Raw genomic sequence first — 17,070 nt, forward strand, 5'->3', positions numbered from 1 at the left:
CGGGCCGCCCTGCGCCGAAGAACCGCCCCCAGCCGCCTCGCCGCCGCCGCCTAGCGCAGCGCCCAGGCCCCGCGCGCGCTGGCACCGCACCATGGACGCCTCCAGCCCTTCCGGCTCCTGCTTCTCCGTCGGCGCCAGCAGCCCCGGCGCGCTCGTGCTGCTCTACTCGGTAGGCGCCCCGGGGAGCGGAGCGGGGTCCCCACCTCCAGCCACGACGCCGGCCGGGGAGCGGGGTCCGACTGCCCGGAGGCCGAGCGGGTGATGTGGTTTCCAAGGCAACAGGCATCGCGGGCAGTGTAGACGCGCGCGCGCGTGCGGGAGTTCCTGCCCGCGGTGGCCCCGGCCCGGGCGCCGGGCGCGAGGGGCCTTCGGGGCCTTCGGGGCCACCGCGGGACCCCGGCCTGCGGCTCCGGTGTCCGGGCTCGGATGTGGGCATAGCGTTTTCTCGGCTTAAACCACTCTTTAATCTGGGAAAATTTGGAGCTCCCGGGAATTCGTTCCGCCCACTTTTGCCTCCCACATGTCGCTGTGCTTTTTGCGTCAGTCATTTTGGAAGGGAATGCCACTGGCCGCCCTCCGACTTGTCCTTTCGACCCCGCCGGCGGCCTCCTGATGTTAACTGGTCGGTTTTGCCAGCAGAAGGTTTGTTGGCAACTCACCGTTTTTACGAAGTAATTATGAGGCGAAAGGCTGGTAGCTCTTAGGATTGCACAATCCAGGGTTAAGTGGTTTTTTCTTAAACCACTATATTAGTTTTTATCAACTTTAAAAATAAAGACATGCATTTTAAAGGTGTATTGAGGTCTTACTGGTTGGCGTCAGTTTCTGACCTTAATGTTTAATTTGCATAGCTGAAAACAGAAAACTGAGATAAAACAGTTTCAAAAGAATAGACATGTGCGTATCTAGTGATGTAAACTGCACATGGACGAAGCTTTGGGCTTGTGACGGCTCCTGACTGCCTCTCTCCGAGGCTTCTCACTTTCACCTGTCTTCTCCCCGGCCGTCCCAGCCCAAGGCACTGTATGGAGATCTTTTGAGCTCTGACTGCAGCTCCCGAGGGAGTTTATGGGGAAGAGGGTCCCTGTGGAGTCCGGCTCACCCGAGCTAGCTCTTTCAGTCCTCTGCTGGTTTGTGAATCGACTACAGTTCTCTGCGTGTAAGTTAAAGGGAAGTGTGGGGTCATCACTTCCTGGTTGACCAAAGGTCCACCTCTCCGTGAAAGACGAAGGCAGTCGTTGCAAGTGCGCTTTTTCTGCTTCTGCAGCTGGACAGCAACCCTCCCGTAGCTGCGGTTTGTGACCTCGCAGCAATCCGTGCTCTTCCTTGTTATGTCCTCGGGCACCTGGCGCTTGTGCAGCACTCTCATCTGAGTGGTGATGTTTCGGACGCTGCCGATTGTGGTAAACATGGCAGCAATGGGAGTCTGCGGTGTCTTTAGTCATTGTTCTCAGTGGCCGCGATATGGAAGTTAAAGACCCAGCCTGGCTTTCAAGGACTTCAGAGGACATGGTGAAAGCAAACGGACGAGACAGCGAGTGGGGAGGGCAGTGGTGGGTGCGCGCGCGGGGTGCTGGGGCGCGCGCGAAGGGGCCCAGCCCGGCTCGGTGACGGGGGAGAGGAGGCCGTCCTGGCAGCAGGGCGAGAAAACCACTTCTTGGCACGTTCAGGGAACCACGCAGTACAGGCAGGATAAAGGGCACGTGAGAAATGAAACTAAGGAAGTAGGCAGAGAATCTTTCCTGAGGGAATCTTATCCATCATGTTCACCCACTCTTAGCATAAAATCTCAGCTTTGTAGGGCATTTAAGTGCGGTCGTGTTTGAAAGTCTAAGAGGACTTCTGGGTTTCTGCATGGTCGTTCGAGTGGCTGAGCTCTCTTACTGGTTGAGGAAGGGACCCAGTGCCACAGCCGCAGAGATCAGAGCAGGTGGGACACGGTCGCAGTCGTCCGGAGGAGGGAGGGAGGCCTGGGAAAGGCAGCGAGCCGGCGGGGAGGGACGGGGGGACGTTCCTGTGGTGTTTGGGACGGTGGAATGGGGTGGGCAGGGAAGAGACGGCAGGCGGAAGCCGACTCCTGGTTTCTGTGGTTTGGCAGGTGCGCGGATGGCGCTGCCTCTTGCTGATGGGAACCCTGGGAGAGCAGCAGGCGGAGTCGGGCAGCGCGCGATTTCAGTTAGGGGCATGTTCAGTCTGAGGTGTGAGGGGCAGGATGGGTGGCTGTCAACTCACAGATTGTCATGTTACAGACCAGATGGGTCACGTCCAGATGGACCGCTGCCTCTCTGGTAAGCGAAGCTGCGCGGCCTCGTGTTTCTCAGACCGCACGCCACTCCCGCCTCGGGGCGCCCGCGATGGTCCCCTCTGTGGCCTCCCGGGCGTTCCCAGCATTGCCGGCTTTTTTTATGGCCGAGGTCCCAGTGCAACGCCACCTCCGGGCGCCGCAGCAGCGAGCGCTCCACTCACCCTTCTCGGTAGTTGCTGTTTGTGCTCCTGACATTCTCTTTCCGGAGTCGAGCTTCAGGTGTCTCGTACCGGCTCTCAGAGCTGACGGTTAAGTTTTCATGAGGTTCGCGAGCGTATTGTTCAAACACAGTCATTATTCAAAACTGAGGACTAAGTCCTACACTAACCATTACGTGAGACGCCGTTAAAAACAAAAGCTCCGTGTACCCCTAACCCAGCACTTCCCGTGCTGTCGAGGGCCCTGTGCGTGCCGCGCTGTGAGGCGGAAACCCTGTGTGACCGTGGCATCTGCCCCCACTCCGTGTTCAGTGAGGCGGTGCCAGGCGGGGGTGTAGACCTCGGGGACGGGCGCGCTGCAGGTCGGGACTTGCCGGAGCCAACGTCCCGCAGCTCGCCGCTGGCCAGGCCGTGGTGGCCCCAGTGGACCTGCCGTCCACCTCCCCGTAGGGAACAGGCGCATCCGTACCCCGCTTGTGGACCAGTGCCTGCGGGGGGCTCGCCATCACGGCCGGGTACGGAGCGGGTCCCCTGGAGGAGCAGTTTGGGGGTGGCGCCCGCTGGGCGGGTGAGGCAGGCGAGGCCAGCCCGGGGTCTCTCTGAAGCCCGCCCGCAGGGGCTCCGCTTCCTACAGCATGACAAGGGGAGGACAGTTCATCGCCAGGGCTGCGTGTAGGGGTGACTCGGAGCACTTTCCAAACAGTCCCGATGCTCAGTTACTACCGCTCACAGACCGGAAGAATCACGAACCTGGTGGGGGAGGGGGCTCCGTGCTTCTCCAGTGCCCAGGCCACTTGACTGGGCAGCCTGGGTTAGCGCCGCCGGCGTGGACTCCAGGTGTGGGCCGGGCCGGGAGGGTGCGACTTGGCCTGTGAGCCCCCGGAGCCATCAGAGGCCGTAGGAGGTGGCTTCACTCAGCGCAGAAACGTAGGGGCCGCATGGCCTGCCTGGACGAGAAGCGTGTGGACTCGTAGGGGAGACGCCAGATGTGAGTCCAGTGAGCACGTTGGGTCCCGCCTTGGAAGGTGGTGAAGGCGCCGTCAGACGTCAGGGGAAGCCGGCGGCCAGTCCAGGGCCGGGGAGACTCGGGGCGCGGCACGCGGCCGAGGGAGCAGGAGCGAAGTGCCCCCCGTGAGCAGCGGCAAAGCGCCACATGTGACGGCGCCAGCGTGCGCACGGGAGGCCGAGGCCGCCTCGGTCACCACCGCGTTCCAGCACGCTCTGCAACGCCACGCACGTAGTAGGTGCTCAGGTGTTCGCCGGCGAGCGTCGTTTGCGGCAGCAGGCTGAACACGGACGGCCCCGTCCTGAGACGGGCGCCCGTCGGTGCGGGACAGGCGTGCCGCGCTGCGAGGCCGGCAGGCTGCGAGGCCGGCAGGTGACAGACAGCGTGTTCGCTCTCGGCCTTCGCCGCCGCGGGGCCGCGGGAGCGTGATTCCACGCGTCTGCCTTTACCTCCCCACGGTGAGCGAGGGTCGTGGTAAAACTGCTTCTTAGCTGTCGGATTTGCTCTGAGGCTCGTTCCATGTACACGCACATACGTGCACGCGAAGCGGGAGTGGTCCTTCGCGTAAGCGAGGTTGTCGGACAGCGCCTGACGCCGAGCGAGCAGCTGTGCACGTTGGCCGCGATCACCGTCATCGTCACTGCGGCCGTGACTCAGCGGAGCAGCAGACTCGTGCGCGTGAACGCTGCAGCGGTCCGCGGTGCCCTGACGAGGCCGTGGGGAGACGCGGGCAGTCCCGGCTCGCGGGGCCGGGCCGCAGCTCCTGTGGGAGCGCCGTTTCCTGGAGTGGATTTTCCTTTCGTTTGCACCCGCGTGGTTTGATTTGATTCGACATACTCGTGACTTTCTGACACATGCCTCCATTTCATTTTTTCGCGATGTGATTGGCGAAACCTTGGGAAACGGATGAGACGTCTCATCGTTGCCGTCTTCGTCAGCTTTCCAGAAGGGGTGGTGCCGGCTTTACAGAGACGGCGGTCACAGAAAAATAAAACGTGACAATTCCATATCAATTTATCGATCCTGATTATCATTAAATTTCTCGGAACTCTAACGTCAGGACACTCTGCTCTCGTTCACGTCACGGAATAAAGCTTGGCCACGGCGACGGGGCCGTCCCCGCCCCGGCCCGGCGCTCTGTCCGGGCCACGGCGACGGGGCCGTCCCCGCCCCGGCCCGGCGCTCTGTCCGGGCTGTGCGTTACTCTGCGTGTCCCGTCTTCCCCACAGAAGGAGCTGAGGAAGTGGGACGAGCTCGAGGACGTGCTGGAGGAGCGGCGGCGTGCCAGCGACCTGAAGTTCGCGATGAAGTGCTACACGCCCCCCGTCTATAAGGGCGTCCCTCCGTGCAAGCCGAGCGACATCAAGGGCAGCGTTCTCAGGTCTGAGGAGGTGCACTACGTCATCCGGCAGGTGGGTGACCCCCGGGCCCTCGCCCCGCCCTCGGCCTCCCTCCCGCGGCAGCCTCTTCCCTTTCGTGCAGAACTCGTCCAGGGCTGCCGAGCTGAACGCTTGCAGAGAGTTAAAATGGCAAATTTTACGTTACGGACGTTCAATCACAACTTTTTAGAGTGGGACAGTGTGATTAAAACAAACGGGTGCGACTTGGGGAAGCGTCTCCGCGTCCCGCCCGCCGCCTTCGGCCCGTTCGCCTCCGTGTGCGGCTTTTCCGACCACGGCCCGAGCCCGGTCTTGCCCGGTCACTGCCCCAGAGACCTCTGCGTAAAGTAGAGGGACACAGTTTAGAGGAGACGCTTCCTCCCGGTCCCTCAGGCCTGGGCCCACAGAGTCGAGGCCTCGAAACAGATGCTCTGCGGAGCGAGGAGCGAGGCGACCCGCGGCGTGCGCGGACGCGCTGAAGGCCGCCGGGCCAGGGCTTCGGACGGCTGATTCTACGCCAGCATCGCCCCCAGGATGGCGCGGAAGGCGGCGCCGCTGCGCCGTGTCCCGGCCTCCCCAGGGCGTCCTGGGTGACACTGCGCGGCACACGGGCCTCGCTCCTCGCCAGAGTCCTCGTGCGGGGCGGCAGACGGGCGATTTCGGCTTCCTGGAGCACAGCTGTGGCGCACGGCCAGGACTTTGGTAGATCGTCCCTCTCAGTAAAGAGGGACGATCGGCCATCGACCAGAGAGAGCTGCACTCACGAGGCCGTGGGAGTCACTGACTGCCCTGCGGGACTCGGGGTGCCTGTGCCGTGTGTGGCCGTCGAACGTAGTCTGTGTGACCCCGCATTTCCCCTGTGTGAGAGCGGTGAGCAGGCTGTTCCCCGAAAGGGCCCGCGGAGCGTGTGTCCTGGGACACGAGCTCACGGGCGTGAGCTCACTCACGCGCCGTCTGAAACGCTGTCCTAGGAAGCCGATTCTCTTTCAATTTCTAGTCTTTAAACTTGTCTAAATGGGATTGTTTATCTACTTCTGTTATGTTGGAAAATAAACTGTCCGTTCAAGGCTAAGACGCACCATTTTCGACGCATTTGGAGCCGGCCGTGCCGGTCTGAGTGAGGGAGCTCGGGCTCTTTTTCAGACGTTTCTCCTGCTGTCTGCCCTTCCAGCTTTCCAAGGAAACCCTCCAACCCGTGGACGTCCTCCATGGGGAGGCGTGTGCGATCTTGGACGAGATGAGCCACAGTCTGCATCTGGGAGCCATCCGGTTTTTCGCCTTCACCCTGAGCAAAATATTTAAACAGATTTTCTCGAAAGTGTGTGTAAATGAAGAAGGGATTCAGAAAGTGAGTATTGCTCATCAGCCCCTCACTGCTTAGTCACCCCGAGACTTCTCGCCCCGCACCAACGGCCGCCCCAGCCCTTAGGCACCTGCCTGGCAGAAGGGGCTCCACCTCTGGGACCCCCCCGCCCCCGCCTGCAGACTTCAGCCTGACCGACGTGGTCGGGCGGGGCCCCGCACTCGCCTGGCGCAGCACGAGGTGTTCCGGGGGTGCTTCGCCAGGCGCCCCTGCGTCTCCTCGGCCCGCCGCGCTCCCGGAGACCAGGGCACGCCACTGCGCGGCCACCGAAACGAGCAGGCGACGCGGACACACTGGGCGCACGCGCCTCCCTCGTGCTCCGCCAGTCGCCCCCGTTACGCCTCGCGCAGCAACAGAGAACGCTCCGCCCCGCGCCACGGTCCGGTCCGCACCTCTCTAGGCTCTTGACTTGGAGCAATTCCTTCGTCTTTGTGTTTCGTGACACTGTTTGAAGAGACCAGGCCGGTTATTTGAGGGACGCTTGGCTGGGGTTTGAGCGGTGGTGTCCCAGCATCAGACCGGGCGTATCTCAGGGACGTGGGGCCCTCCCCGCGCCCCCTCGGGCTGTGTCTGCCGCTCAGCAGTCGGTGTCCTGCGGAGAGACGCTCCGAGGACGGTCACGTGTCCTGTCTCGTGTCACACTTTCCTCCGCACGTTCTTACACCCACGGACGATCTCTGCACCGATCGGTCACTGCTCTAGTGGTCGCGGGGCGGCGAGTCTCGTGATCCTGTCACTGCTGCCATTTAGTAGCTTGCTTTTTCTGTAAGGAAGGGCTTTCCCTGTGAAGTTTATTTTTATTTATTTGTGTTTTTAGTACCTTTTTTCCTGCTAGGAAACTCTCGCTCTCACTGGCCGCCTCCTCCCGCCGTTCAGCGTTTGCTTCCACTCGCTCCTCTGCTGTTGCCGGTGCCCCTTTTCGCCCCGTGACTGTAGATCCCTGGCCTCCTCCTCCGATCTGTCGGACGACAGTGTCCGGGGCCGGCGAGTGCTGGCCGCGTCTCGCCGACCGCAGGTCGCGCTGCCTCAGTCAGTGATACGTAGATTTCAGAAGGCCGGCGGCAGCGTCCGAGGGTGGCGGCCTGCAGGGCGCCCCTGCGAGCTGACGCGCACCCCCCGCCCTCGTTCTCCCCGGCGGCGAGCCCAGCGTCGGACCGAGAAGCGCCGTTCCTTCGTCCCGGTAGTTCAGAGCCGTGTTGGACGCGCCCAAGAGTTCGGTCCTGTCTCACTGCAGACGGGCGGTCTGGTGCCGCGTCCACGCGACTCTCTGATTCAGACAGACTTCAGGTCCACTCCCAGCGCCAGTTACCAGGCGGCCGACCCCGTCACAGACCGGGACGCTAAGGCTCAGGCCCCGCGGGCTGGGGCGGCGCACACACAGCGCCCGCGAGTGTGTCCGCGGACATCCATGGAGGCGCCCGCCCCGACACTGGCTCTGCGCGAGGTCGCCCGGCCTCGCGCGGCCTCTGCCGCGTTCTGGTCCGCGTTCTGGCCCGCGGCGGAGGCCGGGAGCGCTGAGCCTGCCCCTTGCCTTGCAGCTGCAGCGAGCCGTCCAGCAGCACCCGGTGGTCCTGCTGCCCAGCCACCGGAGCTACATCGACTTCCTGATGCTGTCCTTCCTCCTGTACAGCTGCGACCTGCCTGTCCCGGTCATCGCGGCGGGGATGGGTACGTCCGGTCTCTCCACGTCCTTTAGCTGCAGAGAGGGAAATGCGCAGCGCGGCGGCCCCGCACGCCGAGGGCTTCTCCGGCGGTGTGGACGCAGCTCCCCACCCCGCCCCCCTCCACGGCCCCGCGCGCCGAGGGCTTCTCCGGTGGTGTGGACGCAGCTCCCCACCCCGCCCCCCTCCACGGCCCCGCGCGCCGAGGGCTTTGCTGGCGGTGTGGACGCAGCTCCCCCCTCCCCCCCCCCCCACTTCCCTCCACGGCCCCGCGCGCTGGTGCAGGTTTGGGAACGGGTTGACACCACCTCGATTCGCGTTTCTCATGTGACGACACACCAGTGACCGTAGGTCAGTAAAGAGATCTGCTTTTTGCTGCATTTTTAAGCTGTGAAAGACACAGTGCGAAACCATCACCTTCGCTGTCTGCGCGCACAGGTCGGGGCGCTCCACGCACTCACACCGTCGTGCACCTGTCCGCCGCACCCACAGCATCTTTTCATCTTGCAAAACCGACGCGCTCTCCCGTTGAACGTTAGCATCCCGCCGTGCAGTCCTGCCAGCGCCCGGCGCCCACCCCTGCGTCCTCTGTGACGTGCCTCCGGGGGCCGCACGTCCGTGGAGTCGTGTGCTCTTTGTCCTCCCGTGACCAGCTAATCTCGCTCAGCATAACGTCCTCAGGGTCCAGCCACGACGCAGCCTGTGTCAGACGCCCTTCCATTTCAGGCCCGAGTGATGTCCCCTGGTGTGGCTGGACCACGTTCTGTGTATCCGTTCAGCTGCCGTGGACCCCGGGGCAGCGTCCCCCGCTGGCTGCTGTGAGGAGTGTGCCGTGAACGTGGGCGTGCACATGTCTGTGCCAGTCTCTGCCTTCGGTTCCGGCACATGCCCCGAAGTAGAATTGCATTGTTTTTTTGAGGAGCCGCCACGCCGTGTCCCGAGTGGCCACGCTCTCGCCAGCACCGCGGGGTTCGGCTTGGTTTCGGTGTGTGTGACGGCCATCCGCGTCGGTGCGAAGTGCCGTCTCATGGTGATTTTTATTTCCATGTTGATGAGTGACATTGAGCATCATTTCATATACTTTTTAGCTATTTCTATATCTTCTCAAGAGGAACATTCAGGTTTTTTGCCCGTTTTAAAAGAGGGTTGTTTGTTTTTGTTATTGAGTTACACATTCTGGATATCGATCCCTCAGATGTGTGATCTGAAGATATTTTCTCCCACCCCGTGGGTTGTCTTTTTACTCTGTTGAACGTGTCCTTTAATGCACAGAGTTTTTCATCCTGATGTAATCCAGTTTATGTGGTTTTTTTTCTTCTTTTATTCTCTCTTTTTTTGGTGTCATATCCAAGACAACATTGCCAGCTCAAACGTCATGAAGCTTTTCCCTCTGGTTTCTTCTGCGGGTTTTACAGTTTTAGGCCTCCCGTTTCGGCCGCAGATCCATTTGCGCTGACTTTTTGAGCGGTGTAGGGTGAGAGCCCAACTCCTGCCTAACGTGTCTGCGGCCACCTCACCTTCAGCCGCGTCACCGCGTCACGAGCCAGTAGATTTGCTGCTACGAACAGTTTTACGATGTTTCCGCGTCCGCGCTTTTATTTCTGGAGGATCGCTCCCGCAAACAAGTCATTCCTCGTCCTTCAAGGCAGCGGGGGCTGGGGTTTAGCGCGCAGCGAGGTGACCGTGCAGGGGCTCGAGCACGTCCACCTGTGTGGACACGTGAGGCAGCTGTTGGAAATCAGGGACCGAGGCGAGCCGGGCTCCTGTCACACCCGTGACGGGCCCCCCTGTGCCCCCGGCTCTGTCCAGGGGTGCCGCGGGAAAGAGGCCACTTCCGCCCGGTGGGCGACGGGGACCGCGGGAGCGTTTGGCCGGCCGGCCGGCGCGTGGGGACACGTGTGGGCCTGTCGTTGGTTTCCGCAGCCGTGGGACTGAGGGAATCACATGATGACGTGGTCACAGGGGTCACGCTGCCCGCTGGTCTGGTCGTAAACGCAGAGGCGCGCGGAGGGGACGGGGGACCCCTCAGTGAGCGCCTGCCCCAGGTCCCTTCCCCATAACTGTTACGCGTCCCTTCTCAGGGATCTCGGTCCCAGAAAGGACCGCCGTTAAAGTCGCAGGGCGCCTCACGCACGCGGACCCTCCCGACGGACTTTGAGACCGGCCTGCGTGTCCGGGTCCGTGACCGCCGGCCCCGTGTTTCAGACTTCCTGGGCATGAAGGTGGTCGGGCAGCTGCTGCGGATGTCGGGCGCCTTCTTCATGCGGCGGACCTTCGGGGGCGACAGACTCTACTGGGCCGTCTTCTCGGCATACGTGAAAACCATGCTGCGGGTAAACGCGGGCGCACGCGGGCGCGCTCCCCGCCGCCGCCGGGCTGGCGCAGGGGCAGGCGGGCCTCGGGGGAAGGACTCGGAGGAAGCGTTTCCCGCGTGGAGCGTAGGCAATGGGTTTTGTGTTGTGTTTTGTCTCTGTGTTTTCTCTTTGAAGAATGGTTATGCTCCTGTTGAATTTTTCCTCGAAGGGACAAGAAGCCGCTCTTCCAAGACGTTGACTCCCAAGTTCGGTAGGTCGCTAATAGACTGGAGGAAAAGTAAATCCCACAGTTCAGGGGGGGCGTCATCGAGGCTGCTAGCTGCACCTCGACGCGGTTTTTGGTGTGACCGACGTGACGGTCCCTCTCGGTGCCTCCCTGCCTTAGTGCACAGTCTGCACTTCCGGGGACTTCCCGCAGACAGGCCCTTGTTTTCTCTACCCCGCAACATGCACGGAAACCACGTCTCCCTGTGTTTACAGGTCTGCTGAATATCGTGATGGAGCCATTTTTCAAAAGAGAACTTTTTGATACCTTCCTTGTTCCGATTAGCATCAGTTACGATAAGATCCCGGAAGAAACTCTCTACGTGTATGAGCTCCTAGGGGTCCCGAAGCCGAAAGAATCTACCACAGTACGTGCGGGAGGGCCAGGCCCGGTTCGATCGGGAAGCAGAGGCCACGCCGGTTTGCACGCCGGCAGCTGCTGACTCGAGCCCCTGCTTTCTCCCCCCTCGTGACCCCGGCAGGGGCTGCTCAAGGCCAGGCGCATCCTCTCGGAGAACTTCGGCAACATCCACGTGTACTTTGGAGAGCCCGTCTCACTGCGGTCGCTGGCGGCTGGGAGGATGAGCCGGAGCCCCTACAACTTGGTTCCCAGGTGCAAGGCCGGTGTTGTCGTAACCAACGCCGACTCGGGTGGAAATCTGAACGTGGGAACCGAGGCTCTTGGCCCTCCGGGACTGGATCTGGGCCACCGGGGGTGACACAGCGGGGTTCAGAACGCCTCCGTGAGAGAAGAATTGTGTGGTTCCCCACACGGGGAGCCGCAGGGCGTCTGTGTCAAACGTGCAGGGTCGGGGTTCATCCTGCCCAGGGGACCTGGCGTCTGACTCACACGCGTGGGGGAGGGGAGCGTCGTCGGACCCCAGGAAGGGTGGCGGACCAGGGACGGGTGGGGCCGAGCCCCTGTCCTCGAAAGGCTGTGGTCACGGGCCAGGAAGGGCATCGGCCCCTGCAGGGTGCGGGCGCGCTCCGTGGCCGGGGCCCCAGGGGCCGAGCGGGGCGGAGCCACCTGCCAGGCAGCCCCGCCAGTCGGCAGCAGGTGGCAGCTCCCCGCTGCCGCGGGCTTGCTATGGGTCCCCAGTTGGGCGCGGCCTGTGCCACGCGGTCCGGGCGCCGTCGCTGGCTGCGGCGGACTGCGTGGCTCGCTTCCAGGTCAGGCGTGTGCCCTGCCCAGCCAGCTCCGCGTGGCTCCCGTGGCATCTGACCCCCGCTTGAAGAGTCCGCCAGGCGAGAGTGCCCGGCAGGGCCCCGATGCTGCTTGGAGGACAGCGGGGTGGGCAGGCGGACGTGGACGGTGGTTCTGTGACCTGACGCACGCGGCCTGCGGGCAGACGTCCTGGGTGCCGTGCGTCTGCAGAGGGCGCCTGTGCGACCAGTTCTCACAGAGCGGCATTCTGCTTGCAAAGTGACATAAGCTTTTTGCCCAGAACCAGGGATGATAGGGCCCTGTTCCTTTGAGTATTTCTGTCACCTCCAGGAGCCGGCCCCGGGACAGGCAGCGCAGGCAAAGGCGGGCTCTGCATGGGACCTGGGGCCCTCGGCGGGAGGCGCGAGGCGCCTGCTGGGGTCTGCCGTGCCCCGTTTCCCGTCCCCTTGCGTGTCTCGGTAGCCGAACTGTGACCTGTTCTGTCTTTCCTTTCAGGTACCTCCCTCAGAAGCCGTCGGAGGACATGATCGCCTTCGTCACCGAGGTCGCCTACCGGATACAGCTCCTGCAGATCCAGAACCTGGTGCTGAGCCCGTGGCCCCTGGTGGTGGCTGTCCTGCTCCAGAACCGGCCGTCCCTGCACCTGGACGCCCTGGTGGAGAAGACCGTGTGGCTGAGAGGCTTGGCCCAGGCCTTCGGGGGGTTCCTCGCCTGGCCAGGTGTGTGTGGGAGACAGCATCAGGAGAGCGCTGGCTTTTCCCACTTCTTAATCGGGAAACGCTGTGGCGAGGCATGAAAGACCCACATAGGACTTCGAGCGAAGCGGAGCTCAGGGGGAGAAACCTCATCTGTTTCCGTCACCGTGGGACGTTGAACTCAGCATGTCGATGATTTGAGAAGAACGGTTTCCATGTCCTTGTCCTAGGTCCCAAGAGGGCTTGGTACCCGGCCGAGTGGAGAACAGATACTGGACCTTTCTGTGCTCCATGGGTACCCACCCCCCCCACCCTTTAAACCACGCGGTGTTTGCCGTGCTGTGTTGTGAGGATCAAGGGCTGGCCTCGTAGGACGTTTCCGATGACAGCGTGTAAAAGCCCCACCAGGGTCCTGAGCACCGTGCAGGGGGCGTGAGAGTGTGTGGGGCGGTGACGAGCTTTCGCTGCTGTCAGTCTCTCCGATCTGAAATTGCAGACTGCAGTGGCCTCTGCGGTCCTTAGAGACCAGGGGAGTTTAGCAGTCGGGTTCTCGCGTTGGCTCATCCGTCGTGCGCGGCTTCTCGGGGCTGGCAGCGCCAGGGGGCAGAGACAAGCCAGGCGCAGCCCGGCGCGAAGGTCCCCCGGGGTGAGGACAGCGGGCGAGCGGGTCGCGTGCGAACGCAGAACAGTCCAGTGGGCTCGAGCCGAAGAGCCGTGGGGGGGCCGAGAATGCCCATGAGGGTCCCGACCGGAGTGGCAGGCAGTGGGGTGGCCGTCACCGGGGGGCGGGACGGGAGCAAGGGTGGTCAGACACGTGCCCTCAGTCCTGCAGGGTCCAGCAGGAGACGGACGACATGCTAATTGCCACACGGTGGGCAGCCATGGGGCGGGGGGCAGCCTGCCAGCTAAGCTCCTCTACCTGTTTGGCCCAGGAACGCCTCTTTCTAGGGCTTTGTTTTTTCAAGGTGGGATGAACGTGGCCAGTCCATAGCTAAGGGTGTCTGCTCGGCCACGAAAATAACTCGTCACCCTACAGGGAGTCAGCGAGTATCTGCGTAGAGTAACGTGGGGTAACAAGGTCAGTCCTAAGTTAGAAGGTGCTCTTTGGAGTTAGAGTTAGGAAAGAGAAAAACAATGTGTTTAAAAAGCGGGGTGCCCTGTGTACTCCTCCTTCGTCCTCTTTCCTCGGATCGGCTCCCGGGCGCTCGCGGCCAGGTCTTTGTGACGGACGTCATGACGGCGCCTCTCGTATCACGCATGTAGCACGTATCGCAACGTACCACACGTGATGTTGTCATGGGCCGTGGCGTTCCCCTGAGCTCGCTCGGGCAGGGCGCATTAGAGCAGAGCGGATGCCCTGGGGTCCGAAGGGAGCGCCCACGCCCGAGCACTGGCCTCCCCGGGGGCTGCGGCCTCGCGGCCGCGCGCCCACCAGCCCGCCTGTCACAGGCTTGGCCTCCGGCACGTTTGCCATAAGATGGCTGAGTGTCGCCGTCCCGCCACGAGGCCTCTGCTGCTGGCGGCATCGCCGGCCGCCGCGGTGTCGCTGACGCGTGCCCTGTTCTGGGCTCACTGCCTCAGAGCCAGCGGCGTGAGGACGCGGGCGGCCGCCTCGGCCGGGGGCCCTTTGCTTCACCGGCAGAGTTGCAAAGTGACAGTCTGGGAACTGGCCTGCGTGAGGGGTGTGTGTGCGTGCTTGTGGGGCACGTCTTAACAGGGCACACGCTATGTTCACAGACACGCGACCTAGTGACTTGCTCCCATGAGACTTGGGCACCTTGCTTCCTGAGGAAGCGCTGGTGCCAGAGTGGCCGAGACAGCGTTACGTGTCCTTAGAGTCTGGTTTTTGAAAGAGTTCTCGAGAAGCTGCCCGCACGCACGCTGCCGTGCGGGGCCGGTGGCTGGGCCGGCGGGTGCCAGTGCGGGTGGGTGCGGGGCCCGGGCCTCCAGCGGGGCGCGCCCGCTTCGCGGCCGTTGGCCTGAATGGCCTGTCTCGTGTGTAGAGAACGAGCCTGCGGAGGACGTGATCCAGGCCAGTGTCCTTCTGCACTCCAACATCGCCAGCTTGGCCAACGACCGCGTGGCCCTGAGGGTGGCCTCTGCGGACTCGGACATGGTGGACGGCCTGCTCCTGCAGCACGTCACCCTGCTCACGTGCTCGGCGTACCGGAACCAGCTGCTCAACGTGTTCGCCCGCCCCTCGCTGGTCGCTCTGGCCCTGCAGATGTCATCTGGGGCCAGGAAAGGTAACCGCGGGGAGGTGCTCTTCAGCTCTGAAGAGGCCGCCGTCCGGGCTGGGGTGCGGGGGGAGTGACCCAGAAGCCGCCCAGGGCAGCCGCACACCCGCAGCCCCACGCTGGCGGGGTGGGCCCGGGCGCTCAGAACTTAGGATTTACCCCCAAAGACAGGGCCATCTGCTTAGAATTTGAGACTTGAAAGGGCCCTAAGGAGCCACGAAATCTACACCGCTGCTCTTATGAGGAGAGCGGGGCCCAGGACGTCGCGTGGCTGCCTGGGGGCGACCCTGGCACAGGCCGGTTCCGCGCGGGCTGAGGCCCCTTCTCTGCCGTGACGGGTGCCTCCCCTGGTGGGGGCAGACGGCGTGGGTGGGAGGGCGTCCCAGACGCACAGCAAGCGGCGTTCTGCACTCCTCTCGGGAGCGTGAGTACAACGCGGAGTGTGTTCACGGGGCCTGCAGCCCGGGCCACAGCTTCCCGGGGGCCGGCCCCACGCCCGGAGGCGCTGACTCTGTGCTCTGGGCGTGGGCCGGGCGTCGTTCTGTTTCTGGTTTTTGAAGCTCCGTAGGCATTCTAAGGGAAAGTCTGCAGAGAGGCCCGGGGCTCAGCCACAGACCCATAGCCCCAGGGGGACCTTGGACATCCCCTGCCTGACCCCTCGCTTTGTGAGTGACAGGCGGCCCAGAGATCAGTGACTTAGCTCAGGACACGGAGACAAAGGCCTCGATTCCAGTTCTGCCCGAGGCTTCTTACAGCAGAAGCCGTCTCCGGCCAGGGGCACGTACACGGCCCTCGGGGTTACCAGACGCCCCGACACGCGGGCCCCCTTCTCGTCCACCTGTATGTGTCGTTCCTGATGACCGAGGTCGCAGGCAGGTTGGGAAGGTGGAGCGGGCAAGGTCGGTGTCCACAGACTGGGCGGTGTCACCGTGTGCTGGTGGGGCCCGGTGCGCAGGGCAGCAGAACGGGGCCGCAGGAGGGAGTGGAGAAGCCTGCCCTGGTCCTGCGGGGGACCCTGCTGGGGACCCTGGCAAGGGGACGCGGAGGCCCTGGGTCCTGAGGCCCACGGCCTCTTGTTCGTTCCAGACGCACTGATGACAGGCTGGACTGTCATTCACATTCGACCATTAAAATGTCTGGACTGCAGCTTGCTCTGTAGATGAAGTTTGGGTGTGTCACAGCTTCCATGAGGGGCCTTAGTTCTGGCCCCCGACGTGTGAGTAACGCACACGCCTGTGACATGCTCCTCTGGACTGGCGCGGACTCGGTGGACCCGGCGGCTTAAGCCCGCTGTCCTGACGGGTCGCGGGTTCATTTGCAGAGGAAATCTACGGCTGCTTCCGCTTCCTGCGCGACGTGTTTTCGGACGAGTTCATCTTCCTTCCAGGAAACGCAGTAAAGGTGACGCTGCGGGCCCCTGGCGGGGTCTGGGCTGCTGGGCGGGTTGGCCTGCAGCAGTGGGGGCGACGGCAGGGTGGGGAGGCGGTCGCTCTTTGGACCTTTCGTGCAGCCACCGGGAGCCAGCCAGCCCTTTTGTTACAAACGCACCGACCAGCACACGCCCACACGTCCGCCTGCTGGCCACTTGCTGGAATAAGCCAGGCCTTTTGCTCTGGGGGTGGAGGGCGCGGTCTTGCCTGTGGCACAGAGGCCGAGGGAGGGTCAGGCTCACAGCCGGGCGGGGAGGGACGCACAGGCGGCAGAGAGGCCGGGCTGCTGGGCGGGGCGCGTCAGCGGCCCTGAGCCCGTTAGGCTGTGCCATGCACACTGCCCGTTCAGGTTTAAGGAATGTGGCCGTGCAGAGCCACAAGAGAAAATCTGTCACACAGGCCGCGAGTCCCCAGGCTCATCAGTCTTGTGTGTGTGGCTGTGTTTGGGGTTCAGCACACTGCAGCCCGCCCTCTGGGACACGGTCGTGGAACCGGCGGACATTCTCGTGCCTCGGGCAGCCGCGTCCCCATCAGCCTCGTGCGGTGGGTGCACTGTCTCCTTCGCCCCCTTCCAGGACTTTGAAGAAGGCTGTTACCTGCTTTGTAAAACTGAGACCATTTACGTGGCAACGGGGAACATCCTTGTTACCGAGAAAGGAGACACCGTGTTAGAATTTTTAAGAGGCCTCTTTGAACCCTTCGTGGAGTGTTACCAGGTGCGTGACCTGCCCGCGTTCCCGGCTCTGGGTGAGGAACGTGCTGCCCCAAACTCACTTCCGGCCTGATGGAGCTGGACACTGACCGCTAGGGTGAGGGGCCTCACCGCTCAGGACGCCCGCTTTCTGCATGCAGCAGGGGCTGGGTCCCTTACAGACCCAGGAGGATGACAGCTCAGGGACGCAGTGAGCATAACATTCCCATCACCAGTTACAACCCGAGCACGGTCACCGTATCTGACATCTTTTCTTGACTGTATGTAGCAGGGCATTTGATACATAGTAGGCATTTAGTAAATGCGAAATTTGACCCATTCATAGTCCATTATTATGTTACTAAATGCTAATGTTGCAAGAGAAAAGTTCAAGTGCAGAC

General features: G+C 62.7%; 1 protein-coding gene across 1 annotated transcript in view; it reads left to right on the forward strand.

The window, feature by feature from the left end:
- The window catches only part of GNPAT (glyceronephosphate O-acyltransferase), a 19,510-nt gene continuing 2,440 nt past the window's right edge, over positions 1–17,070 (forward strand). Inside the window, exons 1-12 of the mRNA XM_016163375.2 lie at positions 1–169; positions 4,699–4,881; positions 6,020–6,196; positions 7,750–7,879; positions 10,078–10,205; positions 10,362–10,437; positions 10,668–10,819; positions 10,934–11,064; positions 12,112–12,335; positions 14,315–14,557; positions 15,870–15,949; positions 16,554–16,694. Of these exons, the coding sequence (XP_016018861.2) occupies positions 92–169; positions 4,699–4,881; positions 6,020–6,196; positions 7,750–7,879; positions 10,078–10,205; positions 10,362–10,437; positions 10,668–10,819; positions 10,934–11,064; positions 12,112–12,335; positions 14,315–14,557; positions 15,870–15,949; positions 16,554–16,694 (1,743 nt within the window). The 5' untranslated portion in view covers positions 1–91. The remainder of the gene's footprint in view (positions 170–4,698; positions 4,882–6,019; positions 6,197–7,749; positions 7,880–10,077; positions 10,206–10,361; positions 10,438–10,667; positions 10,820–10,933; positions 11,065–12,111; positions 12,336–14,314; positions 14,558–15,869; positions 15,950–16,553; positions 16,695–17,070) is intronic.

This window comes from Rousettus aegyptiacus, unplaced genomic scaffold (assembly GCF_014176215.1).
Source record: "Rousettus aegyptiacus isolate mRouAeg1 unplaced genomic scaffold, mRouAeg1.p scaffold_m13_p_18, whole genome shotgun sequence".
Classification (NCBI taxonomy): Eukaryota; Metazoa; Chordata; class Mammalia; order Chiroptera; family Pteropodidae; genus Rousettus; species Rousettus aegyptiacus.